This window comes from Molossus molossus, unplaced genomic scaffold (assembly GCF_014108415.1).
Source record: "Molossus molossus isolate mMolMol1 unplaced genomic scaffold, mMolMol1.p scaffold_m16_p_11, whole genome shotgun sequence".
Classification (NCBI taxonomy): Eukaryota; Metazoa; Chordata; class Mammalia; order Chiroptera; family Molossidae; genus Molossus; species Molossus molossus.
In genome coordinates, this window is record NW_023425346.1 from 41,974,209 (window position 1) to 41,994,114 (window position 19,906).

Here is a 19,906-nt window from a genome sequence, read left to right on the forward strand (position 1 = left end):
GTGAAATAATCTCAGAGTTTCCCGAGCCCTGTAAAGTCACCAAGCTTGTTAAGAGGTCCTTTCAAAGGGAATAGGAGATCAGACTCTGAATTTAGGCTTATTTGAAGCTTCTGCATAGAAGTCAGAGACAATTTAATGTACCCCTATTTCCTCTACATTTTCTAGGGCCCAGGCTACAGACTCCTTACATCTCTGTGACATTGCTCATTAGGAACAGATCATTTGCCAGTATCCCATTTCATAACATTTTGACACATTGTTTTTCTTAGGCTGAAAAGAAACCACATAAATCTTTTGCGATTGCATAAGCATTTTACAGTTTATGCATTGGTTTACGAACATTATTTCATCTAATGAAACCTTTCTCTTTCTGCAGTCGATGCTTCCATCTCAAAACCTGAACTGCAAATCCAGCTGCTTTAAGGGGGAATATTTTGGGCCCAATTTAACAAGTTTTTCTTTCAACTTTTCACTTCTCAATAGCTTGAATTGTGTCTCTACTCATATATTTTTTATGTATCTAATTTGCAAATGTCAGAGAATTCAAAGTCAATTCTCTTTCCATTCTCATTATTTTCTCCACTTTCTGCTGACTCCTTCCTTATCAGATGAAACAGTTCAAGGAAAGATGGACTACTTTTCCATTAAGTAGGTGGTCCCATGTTTATTGGTACTGTCTTTCGACTTACCTTTGCATTTCCACAACTCTTCCTTCCTTGTCTCACCATATCTGTCCCCCACTCCTCTCCGAACTTCCATGTTTATAATTTAAATGGCAAACAGTAACTGAGTCCACTTTGCCAAGTGCCCGGTATAGTTGGCACGTGTTGATTTTCTAATGGCATCCCATGCAGTAAACTCACAGAGTTAATGTTGAAGCTACCCGTTGAATAATCTCCCCGAAGGAATTTCCCGAATTACTCTTGCTTACCTCATACAAATGAACTTGTTCTTGGGTTACAGCAAAGATCAGTAACACGTTATTTTGCACCAGTTTATCAATGAGTTGTCCAATTGTTGGATATTCCTAAAATTAACATACAGATTTTAAGTATCATCTTAACAAAAACATGCAGAATAAAGACAAGAATGTTTCTTTCAAAGATATCTTAATGAATTTGACATTTCAATGCTCGTAGGCATTATTGTGTCTATCACTCTAAGCACACAAATATACAATTAGCATTATTTGCTTAATTGGTTTAATAATTGTTCCCTAAATCTTGTAAATCCAACTAATTGCTAAGAGTCCTGCCTGTCAGTGGGGTATGGTGCATATATGGTCTGTTATTCCTAAGATCACTGGAAATGTATTGAATGACTGGTAATGGGCCATATTTTCCTGTTTCCTCTTCTAAGAGCCACTTACCAACAGGCTGAAGTGAGGGGGAGTGTTAGAGTGGAGGGAGGTAGCTAGACTCTGACAGATATGACTGGGCGACTCTTGTAGCTCTGAAACTGGTACTGCAGTTGGATGAGGTGGGCTGAGGAAGGGACAGCCTGCTGAGAAATGACACACCACAATCCCCACGCCTATCTGATTCAAGACATTCCTGCATCTGTTCTAGAGTTTGGTCTTATTGCCTTTTTGATGTCACTAATCAGTTTTATGAGCTCCTGCAGTATTTTTACAGTTGGAAACACATTGTATTTCTGTTCCATTGACACACCATTCCCAAGTGACAGGGATACTTTAAAAAATAAAGAAGTCATTCATTATCAGATCTGGGGATGGCCGTTATTTTCCGAGGTTGAAGAACGAGCAGCACATCTCCCTCTTCTATGAATCCAGATGTGGATAATGTGCAAAGAGGAAACACAAGTGAAAGCGTAGCCGGCAAACAATTAAACCAAGAATTTGTCGACGACTGAAACCAGCCAAACTGAGGGGTCACTGTGCACTCGCGTGGCGTGTTCACAGATTCTCAGCTCTTCTGGTAAATGACCCCACTGCAAAGCTGGCTGTGTAAATGTGCTTTCCACGCCAGTTGGATTTTTATTAGTAGCTATTGGTAGAATCCAGATAATATAAATCTTCCTGAATCCGACATTGTCAGTCTCCCTTGCTGTTCAGCTGCCCAAACACTATGCATCCTTCACCCTTAGGCGCGAATTCCTCCAGAGCTGGCCCCTCCTTATCTCCATGTGTTCTCAAACCTTTCAACAGCTGTGTGTGTGTAGCTAGAATCGTACCATGTAGCCCTTCATGGGTGGGCAAATATGATTTCCTATTTGATCCACATCAGTTGGTTTAGTTCTCACAATTATCTTGTAAGTTCCTCAAGGCCAGGGACCATGTGTGATTATTTTGTGGCCCCAAGAATCGGGCCCAGTGTTGAGGGCATAGGAAGTGCTCAAAGGACTCGGGGGCCTGAGTTACAGGCAGGCACGGAAACAGCTCATGGCTTCTGTGCATTTGTAGAAAGTCAGCATGAATGAACTAAACATTTATTAGATGAGAAGGTCATCTTAAGCAACAGGTAGTGTTTGCTTCTACGGTCCTGCTTTTGCCAAGATATCTATTAAGGAGCATTTGAATAAGTGCACAAGAAAAGGAATGCGTTTCTCACAATTTCTTGTTCCTTCTTGGCTAAAAGACAAAATGTGGCTACCGTCTTTGACCTTATAATATGGAAAGACAGTTTATATGATTAAAGGATATATAAGCTTGGGGAACACTATTGATCAAAAGTTAGGGTAAAATTCATGTGGAAGTTTAGATATGTAGGCAAGGAATGGTAGCAGAACCGTTAAATTTTTAAAAACTGATAGCAGTATATTAAGCATTTATATACATTATCTCACTGAATTCTTTTTTTTTGGAGACTAGTCTTTTTTTCCAACCTGAAATTAGATTTCTTTCTCCCTCTCCCCCCAAAAATGCTTTTATTAATTTTTTTTTTTTTTTAGAGAGAAAAGCGTCGATGTGATCTATTGGCTGCCTTCTTCATGTTCCCTACTGGGGATCGAGCCCAAAACCCGGCATGTGCCCTGACTGGGAATCAAACCAGTGACCTCTCCATGCATGGGGTGATGCTCAGTCCACTGAGCCACACCAGCCAGGGCCTCTCTCTCTCTTTTTCTTTCCACTCCTCTTCCTTTCCCTCTTTCTCTTTCTTCCTCTCTTCCTCTTTCTATTTCTTTCTCTTTCTCTCTCCTTCTCTTTCTCCTTATATTTCCCCTCCTCTTCTCCTCCCTCTTTCTCTTTCTTTCTTCCTCTTTCTCTCCCCTCTTTCTATTTCTTTCTCTTTCTCTCTCTCTCTCTCCTTGTCTTTCTCTTTCTGTTTCCCTTCCTCTCCCTCTCTCTCTTTCTTTCTTCCTCTTTCTCCTCCTCCTCTTTCTCTCTTTTTTTCACTTCCTCTTTCTCCTTCTATTTCTCTTCCTCCTCCTCTTCCTCTTTCTCGTACCCTCCTTCCCTCTCTCTCCCTACATACACTCCTACAGCTTTGTCATTTTAAGAGGTCACTTAAATTCTCTGTACTATGTTTTCACAGATATTAAATGGGGATAATATAACCTTCTCAGGTTGCTGCTTCATAATTCAATTCTGTTTCTTAAAATAGTCAGTGTCCACTGTGTTCTAGGCACTCCTGGCCCCGAGGGGCACACATTAGAGATAGACACGTGCAAAGACATTTCCATATAGCAGTAGGCTGGAAGACATCTGTGTACAAGAGCAAGGGGAGAGGTGATCACTACCTGGCCCAGTGGAGGTCAAAAAGGGCCCCCTGGGAGCAGTCATGATTCAGCTGGGTTCTAAAGAAAAATCGAGAGTTTCCCAGCAGACTAGGAGGGAAGGGCATTCCAGACAGAGGGAATAACATATGCACAACCATGGCAGCCTCACTGTCGGTCTGCTCAAGGAAAGCAATGAGATACATAGGATTCTGGTGAGAATTAAATGAGATAATGTACATCAAAAAAGCTCTGAAAATTTTACCTTGTTTTACAAAAGTGAAGTGTTTTTTATCCCTTGCATATCACCAACATTTTCTAAATGACAAAAAATATGCCAAATGTTGCTCTGACTGATTTGGCTCAGCGGTTAGAGTGTCAGCCCACAGACTGAAGGGTCTTGGGCTTGATTCCGGTCAAGGGCATGTACCTGGGTTACAGGTTCGGTCCCCAGCCCTGGGGCCATGTGGGAGAAAACCAACTGAAGTGTCTCTCTTACACTGATGTTTCTCCCCCACTCCTTCTCCCTCCCTCCTTTCCACTTTCTCTCTAAAAAAAAAAAAAAAAAAAAAAATCAATGGAAAAATATCCTCGGGTGAGGATTAACAAAAACAACAGCTAATACGCCAAATGTTAATACACACCAACCAAGCAGCACTTGTCTGATTGTTTCCTGCAGAGCCACTGTAGTCTGTGAAAGCACGACATTCTTTAGGGAGCATGCACTGGGACCATCATTCATAGCAACTCCTAGGTGATTGCCGTTTTGGTCTGCAACCCCTTTCTGCGGCTGTGTGGCTATGGGGCTGTGACTGAGAACAGAATGAGCTGACCGTACTGCTTTTTGCTGGCCTCCAGCTCTTTAAAAAATTGGGAGGTTCTGGGATCATCTGTGCTACAGCAGGTCCAAACTTCTCCCATAGCCCCATCACCCACCTGTACTCCTGTGGGAACCTCTAAGAGAGATGAGGATTAAGACAGTTTGTTCATCTCAAATCAGAAAATACACACTGTTTGCACCACGTGTGGGTTATTCTGCCATGCCCTGCAGCAATTACTGCCTCGTTCGCCTTCTTGTAGCCCTGAAAACAGTGTAGAATGCAGATCACACACCAAGACAGTTGACATGGAGTATTCATTCTTGCTGTCCAAGTGACACAGCCCGTCGTTAGGAATGACGATGCCTGCCAGTTTGCTGTCCATTCCGAAATGAGAATCTGCATCACTCACGAAGACCAGGAGATGGAGGGAGTCATTCCGCCAGCCGATTTTCTCCTACAGGGAAAAAGAAACATTTGGATTGTATTGGGTAGAGGCAGGCGTCTATCGGAGTGAATCAATTAGGATTGGACATATCCAGATTATAAAAATTTTCCTGCTGGTCAATTTTCATCTATTGTGAGTTGATAACATTAATGTATTAAAAACATAAAGTTTTGTGCTTTTTTTTTTTTTTCTGGATAACATTTTCAGATGATTTAGGCTTCAGAAAAAAAAACAGTTCCACTACAATTGGTATCCAGTTGATCTCTACTTTCACATAGTTATGTTTACTGTCTAGTTTCAATTTGTCAGGAAAACCAGGGCAGGGAAGTCACAGGTTATCCCAAATCCAAGCGGAAGAAAACTAGTCAGAATGCAGCATGAAACAGACTCTGAGTAAGCCTGTTTTATTCAATGGTCACCCAACTTTTAGACACATCTTTCTTTTTCTGCTGTATCATCCAAAAAGTATAAACATGATAGAAGGATAAGAATTGCTTACAAAGTCTCCCCCCAAGGTCCTGCTAAGTAAGATGGTCTCTGGCTGACTACTAGCAGAGCTCTCCCTGTAAGTTAACGTTAGTCCAGGGACTAGATGGACAAATGCTCAGCCTGGCCGCACCATCCCACCCTATCCTTCCCCTTCCGTCCCGCATTCCTTGGCCCTTCCACCTTCTAGAAGCTTCAGCCTGTCCATTTCCTGACAGTTTCCACAAAGAACTGTCATCTGAAGTCAGGGAAATCATCCCTGTGGATACATATCTGATCGTCAAGGGCGAGTGGTGTTCCCACACTGCTGTAGAACTGGTGTGGCTTTGGGTGCTTATTTTGTTTGTTCAGAACAATAGAAGGGTAACCATATGTAGAGATTTATACTAATTCGGGGTGTTTTTACTTTTATTATTATTTCTGCCTTAGTTGTTTTTTTGTACCATGATTAACTCAAAAACTAATTAATCTGATTTAAATCGTTGAAAATTAATAACACATGACTTGATATAGTAACATTTCCCAAATACTTATACAATATTATTAGGTTATTCAAATATTAGGCATGAAACCATCCCATTATAACATGATTGAATTAAAATTTTTACAGAAATTCTGTTTTAAGAAAAATATCAAATGTAGAAATATGGCAATTAAAGAAAGATAAAGTTATCCAAGCTTTTCAAAGTCTATGTGTTAATAAGAGATAAACTTTGTGTTATCAGAGTAAAACATGCTTCCCCTCAGCATACCTTACACACAGCAGCTTGCATAATTGCATCAAATCCACCTTCGGGTGTATCAATATTAGCAGAAATTTTCTGATTCTTCACAATTTCATTGAATCTTTCAGCATCATTTGTCAATGGCAAAATGTGCTTGAATCCAAATGTAGGTAAGCAGAAGTATGGAATACTACTGCAAAAGTAAAGTGTGAAAAGATTCTTGATGAAATATGATATAATACACAATAAATAGATCTAATAGTCTGGCAATATTTTCTTAAATAAAAGTAAATTTTTATTTTCATTTATTTTGAAGTTGACTCTGTAACTTGGCTATGAGTCTCACTGGTAAAGTTGTTATCATCTCCCACCCATCCTTCCAAATTAGCCATATTAGCTAACACTTAGAGCTCACTGTGTCTTACACTGGCTCAAGCTCAGATAACAGATAATCAGGTGATCAGACCTCCCACTCCTATGTGTGTGTGTAATCATTACCTCCTATTGCCTTTCAAACAAACTCCACCATCACTCTTAGTCTTGCTACAGGGTGACTCATACTTGATGACCTAAGCTGTCATCAAGTATGAGTCACCCTGTAGCAAGACTGAGGGTAAAACCTTTCTTCTTCCTCTATTCCCTCCTGCATGCCCAGTCCTGCCTGCTAACAGCCCCAAAACCAGAGCAGGACTCTCGGTTCTGGACCCCAACTCTACCATGTCTACACAGACTGTTGTGGACCAGTGTAGAAATAAAATCATCACTAATACAGTTTACATATGGGGAAAATGTCATGTTAGGATATCTGCCCCCAAGATATTACAGTAGAACAGAAAGAGTTGATCATAAATTCAGCCACACCTTATTCTGAAAGCCAGTTAGCAGCTATATATAAGACTTGGGGCAAATTACTCAACTCTCTGAGCTTTAGGTTTTTGTTTATAGAGTGGAGATAACAGTACAGAGCAGAGGTTCTCAAAGTGAGGCCCCTGGATCAGTAGCATGATCACCACTTGTTATAAATGCAAGATCTGGGGTACTGCTCCAGACCTGCTGAGTTAGGAATGTTTGGGGTGGGCCCAGCAATCTTTGTTCTAAAGGCTTGAGAAAAATGGTTTAGGAGTAGAGACAAAAGGTGTAGCCCCCAAAGAGGTTGTGGTATGCTGCCTGGGGAGAGCTGGTTGACTGTTGTAAGAGTAGCTTTGCAGGTTCAAAAGTCTGTCTTGTCAACCCAGAACAAGCCAATGCATCTTTTAGGGTCAGGATCCTGTCCACCAAGTTTATCTGCCTGAGTTTACAGTCAGTCCTCCTTATTCATAATTCAAAATCTGCAAACTCACCTACTTGCTAGAATTTCTTTGTAACCTCCAAATCAGTATTCTCAGTACTTTCTTGATCATTCACAGAGTGGAAAAAAAATTGAGGCTACACATGTTTCCAGCTGAGGTCAAACAAGGCTTTGCCTTCTTGCTTTAGCTTTCATACTATAAACAGGTGCCCTATTCATGGCCTTTTTGGTGCCATGGTTTTTGCCTCTTGTGCATTTTGTTGGAGATGTTGCTGTTCAGAATGGCCTCAAGTGTGGTGCCGAAGGGCTGCTAGTGTTCCTAAGTGCAAGAAGGCTGTGATATGGCATGAGTTAGAGTGGCTGTTGGTTGTGAGTTCAATGTTAATGAATCAGCAATATATATTAAATAAGGTGTTACACACAGAAAACAAAATTATGAATTAATCAGTTGGTGAAAACATGACCAGAAGCTCACAGGAACCTAACCCCGTTTCCCCTAGGAGCAATGGTTCAGCATTTGCTAATTCAGTGTTCAGGGAAACTATACAACAAGACTCTTGTGAATAATGAGAATCAACTCTAAGTATAAATCAGAATGACTATGGATTCATTCACACAGAGTAATGAAGCTCTATTGGGACCAGAATGCTGCTGTCTGCAAGGGTGGTCATTTTCTTACTTTAGATAAACTTTCATGGGAAGCAGGTCATACTCTGATGTATCCTCAGGGTTCAAAACAAGAGGCATTGGAAGATCCCAGCACTGACTGTTACAGTTGAGATATCCCAACACAGCCATCTCCAGAATGAATGCTTCTGGTTATCCCTTTCTGTGGTCAGTTAACAAAAGTTTGAGAAGCTATGAAAGTCAATGAGACACTGGCACAAGAGCAGGCAAATAGATCAATGGAACAGAACAGAGAACCCAGAAATGGACCCAAGGCAATATGCTCAATTAATATTTGGCAAAGGTGGCAAGAGCATACAGTGGAGTAAAGACAGCCTCTTTAACAAATGGTGTTGGGAAAATTGGACAGCTACGTGCAAAAAAAAAAAATGAAACTAGACCATCAACTTACACCATACACAAGAATAAACTCAAAATGGATAAAAGACTTAAATGTGACTCATGAATCTATAAAAATCCTAGAAGAAAATGTAGGCAACAAAATTATAGACATCATATAGAGCCGAATTTTCACTGATACATCACCTAAGGCAACAGAAACAGAAAAGAAAATGAACACATGGGACTACATCAAACTCAAACTGCAAAAGAAACAACCACCAAAATGGAAAGGCAACCCACTGTATGGGAGAGCATAATTGCCAATGATATATCAGATAAGGGGTTAATTTCCAATATATGTAGAGTGCTCATACAGCTCAACAAAAGGAAGACAAAGAAGCCAATTAAAAAATGGGCAGAGGAACTAAATAGACACCTCTCCAAACAGGACATACAAATGGCCAAGAGACATATGAAGAAATGCTCAACATCACTAATCATCAGAGAGATGCAAATTAAAACAACAATGAGGTATCACTTCACACCTGTCAGAATGGCCGTCAACGAATCACCAAACAACAAGTGTTGGCGAGGGTGTGGAGAAAAGGGGACTCTAGTACACTGCTGGTGGGAATGTAGACTGTGCAGCCACTATGGAAAACAATATGGTGTTACCTCCAAAAATTAAAAATGGAACTTCCATTTGACCCAGTGATCCCACCTCTAGGAATATACCCTAAGAAGCCTGAAACACCAATCAGAAAGAATATATGTACCCCCATGTTCATAGCAGCACTATTTACAATAGCTAAGATCTGGAAACAGTCCAAATGTTCATCAGTAGACAAATGGGTAAAAAATCAGTGGTACATATACACAATGGAATACTATGCAGCTGTAAGAAAGATCTCTTATCCTTTGAGACAACATGGAGGGACCTGGAAAGTATTGTCCTAAGCGAAACAAGCCAAGCAGAGAAAGACAAATATCACATGATCTTATTTATTTGTGGAATATAATGAACATAAAAGTCTGAGGAATGGGGTAGTCCCAGAGACGTGGAAGTGGGGTACAGACTAACAATCCCCAGGAGAGGGGGTGAGGGGGAGGTAAACCACAGAATTTATACGCATGTATGTATGAACAATGGACATGGACAACAAAGCTAGGGACAGGGTGGGGAGGGAGGGGGAAGGGGCTATCAGTGGGGGAAAAAGAAGAAACTTCTGTAACAAAAATAAATAAATTAATTAAATAAAAAAATAAAAGAAATCTATTATCACCGCAAAAAAAAAGAAAAAAAGAAAGTCAATGAGACAAACTGTAAGTGCCTTGGCTACGGCCTTGGGTGAATGCGGCCCATACTTGTGTCTGTGACCCCTGTTTCTTCACATTCCCCTCACCTACCAGGCCTGTTCACTCCATTAGCTATGGCAGGGCACCTGGTCTGGTGGGGCCAGAAGCCAGTCTGTCTCTTCCAGGGCACTTCTCATATTTCCTTTCATATTCATTATGTTAACTTTAGCTCTCACAAGGTAATCTTATTCTCTTGTTTTTAATATTTTGCATGGGTTTTCATTGAAACTCTGAAGAATTGAGCACAGATAGTATCTACCTAGTAGAATAGTGGTGAGGATTCAATGAGGTGCAATGTGAAAACACAGCACAATGAGCTCTTCCAAGTGTTTCCTAAATATTAGTGTCATTTCCTACGTACATCACTTCACCCAGAGTCTAGCACAAACCTGAGGATGGGTCATAGATTTGGCTAATGATATCTCTAGAATCACATGGTCTTTTTCTGATTAAAATAATTATACATGTGCACTGAAGAAAATTTGGGTTTTACATAAAAGTGTAAATAAGAAAATGAAAACATAGATTTTAGTGGTTATAAGATGTATCACAGTTTTGTTTTGTTTTTTTTTTACCATCTCTCTATTCCTGAAAATTTATTTCAGAAATGTGTCTGTAATTAAATAATGTAGTGATCCTTCTTCATACATCTTACAGACTCCAAAGAGCTTTACAGATGAAATTGAAACAGGTTTTACAAGTGTAGTACACAAACTCTCAGAGGTCCCTAAGACTTTTTTAGGGTCTTAAGGTCAAATTCTTTTCACAATAGTAAAATATGTTATATATCTTTTTCACTGTGCTGACATCTCCACTGATGATACAAAAACCATAGTGAGCAAAACTGCTAGTGCCTTAGCACAAAGACACAAACTGCATACTTGTCCTTACATTTTTACCAACAGGCATTTACCATAATAACTTTTAAAATGCAAGTTTTACTTAATTGTCCTTGACAGAGCAGTAAAAGTTATTAATTTTATTAAGTCTACACCCTTGAAAACATGTTTTTTAAAACGATTTTTGCATGACCACGTCAGAAACACACGTACAGCATTTCTGCTGCTCATCAAAGTATAATGTTTATGGTGGAAAAGCACTTGTGTGACTGTATGGGCTGAATTCCCCCTCCCAACTTTTTTTTTTTTAATAGAATACTATTTTCACCTGAAAGAATGCTTGACAGTCAAACTATTAATCCAAACTTAGGTATTTGACAGACATGTTCTTAAAAATGAGGCAAGAGAGCCTCTCACTTTAAGGAAAACAATCATTGGTATTTGTTGCAAAGATAACATTTGAGGTAGCTAGAAAATTAGAATTTTGCAAAGCTTTCCTCTGCCACCCATGAGATTAATAGCTACCTAATACATCAATAATTATCTGATGATATTGATGGGGAGAAGGTCTTAATTTTTAAGAGTGTAAGAGAGTCCTGAGATCTAAAAGTTTGAGAACCACTAGATTAAAATAATCAACGATACTAAGTATTGATGAGATGAAGAATATTAATACTTGTTCTGAATGTTTGTTATGTTATGAGCGTATTCAATTCTCACTATTGCCCTAAAAGGTGAATATTATTATCTCTATTTAAAGGTGAAGAGAGTGAGTTCAAAGACAGTAAGTTTTTGTTCAAGGTTATAATTTAAACCCAGGTTTGAAAAACTCCATGCTCTTTCCTCTTACTTCTTATTGCCTTTCTACTAAATAACATTTTTATTCCATAATTACAAGGTTTGGATTGATCAAAGGACTGACTTTTGTGTTTAGTGTTTGAGTTCTTAGTGTGTGTATGTAAGGGGGGGTGTATCTGGACAAAGAAACTGGGAGAATTACGGATGTAACAGGAAAGGAAAAAATATAATGTTGCAGCAAAAAAAAAAAAAAAAAACACAAAAAACAACTTTATATATAAATTTAACTGATGGTAATTTTGCCAATAAGAATAAAAGAAACACTTTAGAAAACAGAAAATATTGACCTTTCAAGAGATCAAATGTATAATCCTGCTTTGGGTCCTCATTTACTGTACTCTATTGTTGACAGTAGCTACCACTTAGAGCTTCAAGTTCAAGCCCAGTACCAAATGCTTCCATGCATGACTTCACCCAATCCTTAAAACCACTCTGTGTGTTCAGTACTGTTATTCCAAGCTGAAGCTTTTAGAGGTGAAATGATTCACCTAAGGTCACTCTGGGAGTGAGTAGATAAATCAAGACTTATTTTATTCCAGGGCTGACTCCGAAGCCCATCATGCTATACCACGTGCCTACTCCCCAAAGAATGTCAGCTCCTTGAAGACTGGACCCAGATCTTTTTTTCCCAGAGATCTTCCCGCATGCCTAGCACAATACTTGGTACATAGTTGGAGCTCAGTAGGTTTTTGTTGAATGGATGAATAAATAAATGAATGCATGAATGAAATGCAGTCAGAGCTATAAAAAGCCTGACTGCTTTCTTTCGCTAGAAGCCTGATTAAAGACGGTATTATTTTAGTTCAAGATGCTGGACTGCCAGCTTAGCTAAGCCATTCAAGTTGGTTAATTTTAATTATTTTTTGTTTCTGGTAACATTACATACTCATTGTTTCCCAGGGTCCATTTTGTACTTTATGTTACTACATCTTATCTGACTGGTGACAGAAAGAATGATTTTAAACAAACCCTTTCGGGAAGAGGTAGTACTTTGTAATGCTAGATAGAATTGATCTACTAGACTCTACTGAAGCTTGTGGCAGGAGAAAGCCATAGTATATAGAAATTTTATCCTGGAACAACATTCTCTGATTTAAAAAAAAAAAGGCCAAACATATTAGAAATGCTTTTATATTAAGCAGTTCGGAGGCTATTAGCACCAAGCTTATTTCCTTTTACAAGTGAATCGAACAATTGACAACAAAAATCATGACTTACTAATAATTATACAGCAATTTTGAGAATATAAATCATTATATTTCTCTAGAAATCTGTGAAGTGTTGCAGGAATTGATAGATGCCACTCAGTAACTGTTCTTTTTATTCTTCTCTACTGAGAACTCCTGATTTTATTTGGGGTAGCGATGCGCTTCCTTTGCAGCTAGCTGTGGCCATGTTACTAAGTCCTGGCCAATGAGACACACGTTTAAGGAGTTGTGTAAATTTTCTGGCAAAACTCTTTAAATTGAGGAAATAAAATTCTACATTTATTTATAATTTTTAAAAAAATCTTACCAAACAAGGAATAGAAGGAAACTTCCCTGATCTGATAAAAGAAATCCAAAACACCACTAGCTAACAACATACTTAATGGTGAAAAATTGGTGAAAAATTGAAACTTTCCTCCTAAAATCACAAGCATGATAAAGAATAACTTTTATCTACTTCTGTTTAAAATTGTACTAGAGATCCTAGCCAGCATGATAAGACAAGCAAAAGAAAGCAGAGGAACAAATATTGGAGAGAAAGAAGTTGTTTTTCACAGATGACATGATTGTGTACATAGAAAGTCCTAAGGTAGCTACAAAAAATCAGACTAGAACTAATGAGAAAATTTATCAGAGTTTCAGGATACAAAGTGAATATGCAAAATCAATTATATTTCTATATGTTATCAACAAATAATTAGAAAATAAAATTTAAAATAACATTAGCAGCAGCATTCAAAATCCATAGCAATAACTCAAACAAAGGGTACATAGGATATCTACCCTGAAAATGGCAAAACATTGCTGAGAGAAATGAGGTAAGGTCTAAATGAATGGAAATATATGTCATGTGCAATGATTGGAATATTCAATAGTTTTAAGACAGCCATTCTGCCCAAATTGATCTGTGGTTTCAATGCAATTCTAATAAAAATCTCAGCATATTTTTTTAAGAAATTGATGACCCTATTCTAAAATTACTATGGAAATGCAAAGGATCTAGGATAGCCAAAACAAAAGAACAACAAAGTTGGACTTGCACTCCAGATTTCAAGACTTTATAAAGGTACAGTAATAAAGAGTTTAAGGCACTATGGTTACATGACTAGATTTCAAGACTTTATAAAGGTACAGTAATAAAGAGTTTAAGGCACTATGGTTACATGACTATATCAATCGAACAGAATAGAGTGCCCAGAATTAGACTCACACATACTCAGTCTATTGCTTTTTCAAAGGTGAATTTGATAATTCAATGGGGGAAAAAAAAAATCTTGCTTAACAAATAAGCTGGATATTTACATGGAAACAAAAGTTGAACCTAGAACTTTTTCCTCATTCAAATACAAAAAACTATTTTGAAGTCCTAGTCATAACTGCAAGAGCTTTAACCACAAAGTTTCTAGAAGAAAACATAGCAGGAATCTTTGTAACATTAGGGTACACAAAGGTATCTTAGGACAAAAATGAACTAACCATTACATTAAAAATTGATAAATTGAACTTTATCCAAACTAATAGTTTGCTAGAAAAATAAAAATACAATCCACAGACTGAATAAAAATTTTTGCAAAACATATATTTGACATAGAACTTTTATTCAGAATATATAAAGAACACATACAATAAAATATTAAGAAGACAAACAATCTCATTTTTTTAAAATGGGCAAAATATTTGAAAAGATACTTCACAAAATAAGATATACAAATAGCAAATAAACACATGATAAGATGTTCAGCATTATATGTTGTTAAGAAAACACAAAATAAAGCTACAGTGAGATAGATGCTTATTAGAAAGGCTAAAATGAAGGAGACTGACTATACCAAGATTTTAAATAACTAAAATCCTTGCACATTGCTGATGGAAATGCCAAATGGCACCTTCACTTTGAAAAATAATTTGATAATTTCTTAAAAAATTAAAACCACACATACAATTCAGCAATTCCAATTCTAGCTATCTATCCAAGAGAAATAAAAAATCCATCTATCCACACAAAGACTTATATGCAAATGATCATAACAGCGCTTTTCATGATAGTCAAAAAAATGAGTAACAATCCAAATGTCCATCAGTGGAAGAATGAATAACCAAAGTGTAGTAAATCCATGTAATAGACTATTACTTAAAACAAAAAGAACCAACATGCTGATAAACATAAAATCATGGATGAATTTCAATAACATTATTTTGAGCAGAAGAAGACAAACACAGAAGGCATATACTACCACTCTATATGAAATCCAAAAATAGCAAAAACCTATCTAAATGATAGAAACCACAAAGTGGCTGCCTCTGGTGAAGTAGAAGTAAGTGTAATGAGGCCTAAGGAAAATTTCTGAGGTGATAAAAATATTCTATATCGTGTTTTAGGTGGTGATTACATTAATATCTTCAATTGTCAAAATTCATCAAACTGAACATTTCTGATGTGTGCATTATAGTACATGTCACATTTTTATACCTCAAAAAAAGACAGTGGGAGACAGACACTATGTCTGATATTGTATGCAAACACAATTCCAGTGAGTTACAATCAGTGATGAGTTCCCTTCATGGTCAAATTATTTTTGGTTATGTCAGATTCTAATTGGGAACCACACTGAAATATCTTAAAGTGATATTTTAAAACTTGTTTGTCTGCAGAGATTGATGCCTAGGGTGTATACAAGTATTAAAAGTTAATAGAGGTTAGAAAAGTCATTTCATATACACCAGATGTATAGTACTAAGGGGCTAAGTTTTGGACCAACTCAGATCTTGGTACTGATCACTGATTAATTATGTGGCCTTGGGCAAATTTCTAACCTCTCAGAGACTCTATTACTTCCCCTGTGAATAGGGATAACAGAATCTGCTTTGACTTGTTGTTATTATGAAGACTGAATGATGTAATGTATGTAAAACCTTCAGCATAGAGCCTGGCACTAACCAAATGATAGCTTTTTTTCATTAGAAGGATATTAAATAATTTTATGTGGAACATGTCATTGACTCTACAGGAAAACCATCCCAAAGCAACTTGCCTTCAACCGTCTTCACATAGATAAGGCATGATTTTAATAGCTGATTACAGCATATTATAATGGAGCCACTGCTTGATTTTGTACTGGTTAGGTGAAAGTGAAGGCGGCAAAGGTCTGTCCAAACAGTAAGAGAAATACATATTTCCCAAAGAATGTCAGAGGAAGCTGTAAAACATGCTGTTTTGACAGAAGTCACCATAGTGGAGAAAGATACTCTGAGAAACTGTGGGTTACTGTCAGATGGCCACAGAAAGTGGTGATCATTTAGAATAGATGGTCTCAAAGGGGCGGGGATGGGCATGGGTGAGTGGAACCTATAGCAAAAGACTTGCCACCCCCCTCATCTGCAGCACACAGAGACAAATGTGCCGTATCCCGACCTACACACGGAGACCAATGCTGCAAGAACCCAAGGCTAGAACCATGTATTAAGATGACTTCCCCTTGGTTCTGAACAACTCCGGCAACTGAGAGAGCTGCTGAGAGCCAACCAGACAGGAGGGAAATGCCAGGGAGTGAGCAAGCTGCTGCCAAGTGCAGCTCAGAGTGGGCTATCTCTACAGAAAATCAGTGTTCTAAGATGCCAGGGAATCATTTACTTACCTGCAAGGGTTGGCGATTTCATCTGGCGTTGTTTTCACAAAAGGGGAGACGGGTTTTTCCACAAAAGAGCCAAAGCCCAGTCTAAAGTTGCTAGTTAATTTAGACATCTCCTTGGAAAGCAGGGAACCCAGCTCTTTGATTGTGTTGAGGTCATCATCCATGGAGGCTGAGAGGTCCATGAGGTAATACAAGTCCACAGGGTAATCCTCGGTCTGGCGGACTTGCACTTGCAGAGTCTGTTCACCACCTGCAAATACCCCGCAAGGAAAGCAACCCATAAATATGCATTGAGACTTGTTTGTGACTAGCCAATCACTGAGCCAGCTGGCTATTTCATTTCAATAAGAATTTACTGAAGATACTAAAGATTTCATAAACTGTGCGGCAAAGTTTATAAACGAATGAGCCCATGAAAATCTTGCAGCTGTGTGTTTAGAGCTACTGAAGGAGGTAAGATTTAGGATATTTTATATCTCCTTGGGAGAACTAGCATCCATTTAGATGCGAGATAAGCTGACTTTTTTGTATGTGGTTTTAGAAAAGGAGAGCAAAATGAAAAGGAGTTTAAAGCTACATTACAACTCTTGAAGAAATGTGAGGTAGACCTTAACAACATTTGAGAATTCAAATGGTCACTAGTAGATAACGCTTTTTTAGTGACACATTTGGAGTACAAGTAACCAATCTGAATTAAGAAAAGCCACTCTCTATTTCCTTAAGAATGGGAAACCTGAGTGATAATAATCAATGACGTAATATGTGGTACAAGGTATATTAGCAGAACAGTGATATTACCATGTGACATTAGATTTATTTACATGATCCAATGCTCATGTAAATCATAACGTACCTGGTCTCAATTTAAGAATCAAGCTTTGAGGTGCAATCTGAACAATGTCAGAACTATTTTTCTGTCTGCCTACACTGAGAGGCTTATTTGTAAGTATTTCTACTTGGGATTCAGGGTTTTCGATGAAGTTGACTTGACATCCTTTAGCTAGAAGATTTGCTGGGGTATCACATCTTTCACCGACTCCAGACAGCTGGGTAAAATTCTAAAAAACAAAAACAATAAAAAGAAAAAGTAGACAAATTTGTGTTTCTTTATAAGATTAAATTGTATTTTGCTTGCTTTGCTAGTGAGGCATCTTGCCCTACTTAGAATAGCATTCCCTTACACCGATTATATGTCTAAAATTAAGTTATAGCAGAATAACCAGAGAATTCTGCCATTAAAATTCTGAGTAAAATTGCATTTTTCTTTTTATTATATTCAAATGAATTTACCTGTTTTTTTGGCTTTTAAAAAAAATGCTTATTTTTTAAAGCATTTACTGGGCTATGTTCAGAACCTTGAAACAGATGAATCAAATAATACAGCAGATAGCAGCTGTGAATTTATCACAGGTGACCTGCAGGTTTGTGAAATCCTAGGACTGTGCAAGTCCTCCCATTGTCTGTTGCCAAATCCAGTGATCAGGAGCCTGTTCTGTGGATTCCTGCGTCTCCTCATCTCCCTCTCTGTCCTGGTTTAATTCATGGATGCATCATCCCTGTTACAGCATTATGTCATTAATGTTAACCTTTTGGGGGCTTTAAGTGCAGTGTCTTAAAGTGTTCGATTTAAGGTCTTGTAGAACTTTCTTCGAGACTTGGAAGTGGGGAAACACAAGAGAATTATGCATAGGGGACTGCTTTCTGTGTAAGACTTGGGAGGTTTCCAGTCCCCTTCTGATCCACCCGGGTAGCAGGAGGCACTAAGTGAGTGTTTCCACAGAGATGTGGCCGCTGCAACCCCGCGAGTCCCAGGGCAAAGGGAGGCATGAGTACTTGGCTTACTGACAGCCAGGGCTGCTAGAGTGGGTGAGGCTCTAAGCAAAGTCAGACATAGGTCCGTGGACTCTCATGCTTGGAAAGAGGCAAACCAACATTCACATTGCTGTTCTCATTCCTTGCCACTCTTGCTGTTTTCACCAACTAGCAACATTTTCTTCTGAAATTGATTTCTGAGACTATAATTTGTTATATATCAGTCAGGCCTGTGCACATTCGAAGCACCAGACTAGGTGTAGCAAACTAACCTTCCATGATGTATCCAAGGTCAACAGTGGCTGGACAAGCCTCAGAATCCTTCTCAACATGTCATTGTTACCACTTATCATGACCATCTTTGCCCAAAGATTAGAGCTGGTGTTAATCATAAAGCTATTTTTCTATCTGCCCTAAGCAGAAGCCTGATCTACTTTTTGCTCCAACTGCCTCTACTGATGTATCTACTACCATTAGAGTGACCTTTCAGAATAATCTGGCCTTAAAACTTGACAATAACTGATTACCAGGTGTCATCCGCAAGTAAAGCAATCAGTAGTAACTTAGCACGCTCTCTTGAATGAATGCTAAAAGATGGCAATATGCCCTGGCCAGTTTGGCTCAGCGATTGAGTGTTGACCTGCAGACCAGAGAGTCCTGGGTTCAGTTCCCACTAGGGGCACATATCACACACACAAAAAGATGGCAACAAAAAATTTCAGAGTGAACATTTTGTTAGACTGATTTGTTGTTTTATGTCTCCGGCCTGAAACTAATATTGTCTTTTTCAGGGAGTCAATGTAGAAAAATGTGGGATTTTTTCTCTTTATATATTCTCAGACCTACTTTTCATACATGAGCTCAAAAAGGCATAATTTTGGGGGCTGGGTGAAAAAGATGAAGGGATTAAGCATGCACGCGCGTGCACACACACACACACACACACACCCCTCATAGACACAGACATACACACACCCCTTATAGACACAGACAACAGTATGGTGATCAGCAGAGGAAAAGGAGGGTGTAGGGAAGGTAGGAGAGGGTAAAAGAGGGATAAATGGTGATGGAAGGAGACTTGACATGGGGTGTTGAACACACAATACAATATATGTATATGATGTATTATGAAATTGTACCCCTGAAACTTATATAATTCTATTAACAAATGTCACCCTAATAAATCGAATAAAAAGAAGAAAATGAAAAGCATAATTCCCTCGTACTACACTTGTGCCTCATTGGAAACAGTAGGGGGAGTGAGCTGGGTTTCCGCTGTGGGGTTGGCGAGGCCGCCTCTGCGGACACACGTCCAGCTTGGGAGGCGGGGCTTAACGGTTCCGCCTCTTCTGAATTGGGCGGCCGGGTTTGCTCCCCTTGAGCATGCTACCAGCCCTTGCCGAACCTGGCATTGGTACGCTTTGATTTGTGTTTAGATTCTCTTTATGAGATTCAGAAGAAAAGTGTTCTAAGTCCAGAAAAAGCGAAGCTGCTTTTTCTTACCAAGGACACTTTACAGATTGCTGTCTAGTGACACAGGAGGTGGTGACTCAGGCTGGCTTGTAATACATTCCCCAGTCCTTCTTAGTCTGCTTCCACATGCTTTTCCGCTTGATCAGATAAGGAATGCTATTTTGGGCTTTGTCACTGTGGAACAACCACCCAGCTCATGAAAATGTAATATTTAAAAGAACTGGGTAATGTCTGAACAGTAAAGTTTACCCCAAAACTACAACACTTCTCTTAGAACCTA

General features: G+C 38.6%; 1 protein-coding gene across 2 annotated transcripts in view; it reads right to left on the reverse strand.

Annotated features, from left to right (window-relative positions):
• Window positions 1–19,906, reverse strand: part of ITGB6 (integrin subunit beta 6) — a 154,843-nt gene that overhangs the window by 52,835 nt on the left and 82,102 nt on the right. For both annotated transcript variants that reach the window (XM_036253895.1, XM_036253893.1), the window contains exons 4-8: window positions 17,195–17,399; window positions 16,345–16,591; window positions 6,180–6,345; window positions 4,789–4,950; window positions 932–1,027 (exon numbers count right to left, since the gene is read on the reverse strand). In XM_036253895.1, the coding sequence (XP_036109788.1) occupies window positions 932–1,027; window positions 4,789–4,950; window positions 6,180–6,345; window positions 16,345–16,591; window positions 17,195–17,399 (876 nt within the window). The remainder of the gene's footprint in view (window positions 1–931; window positions 1,028–4,788; window positions 4,951–6,179; window positions 6,346–16,344; window positions 16,592–17,194; window positions 17,400–19,906) is intronic.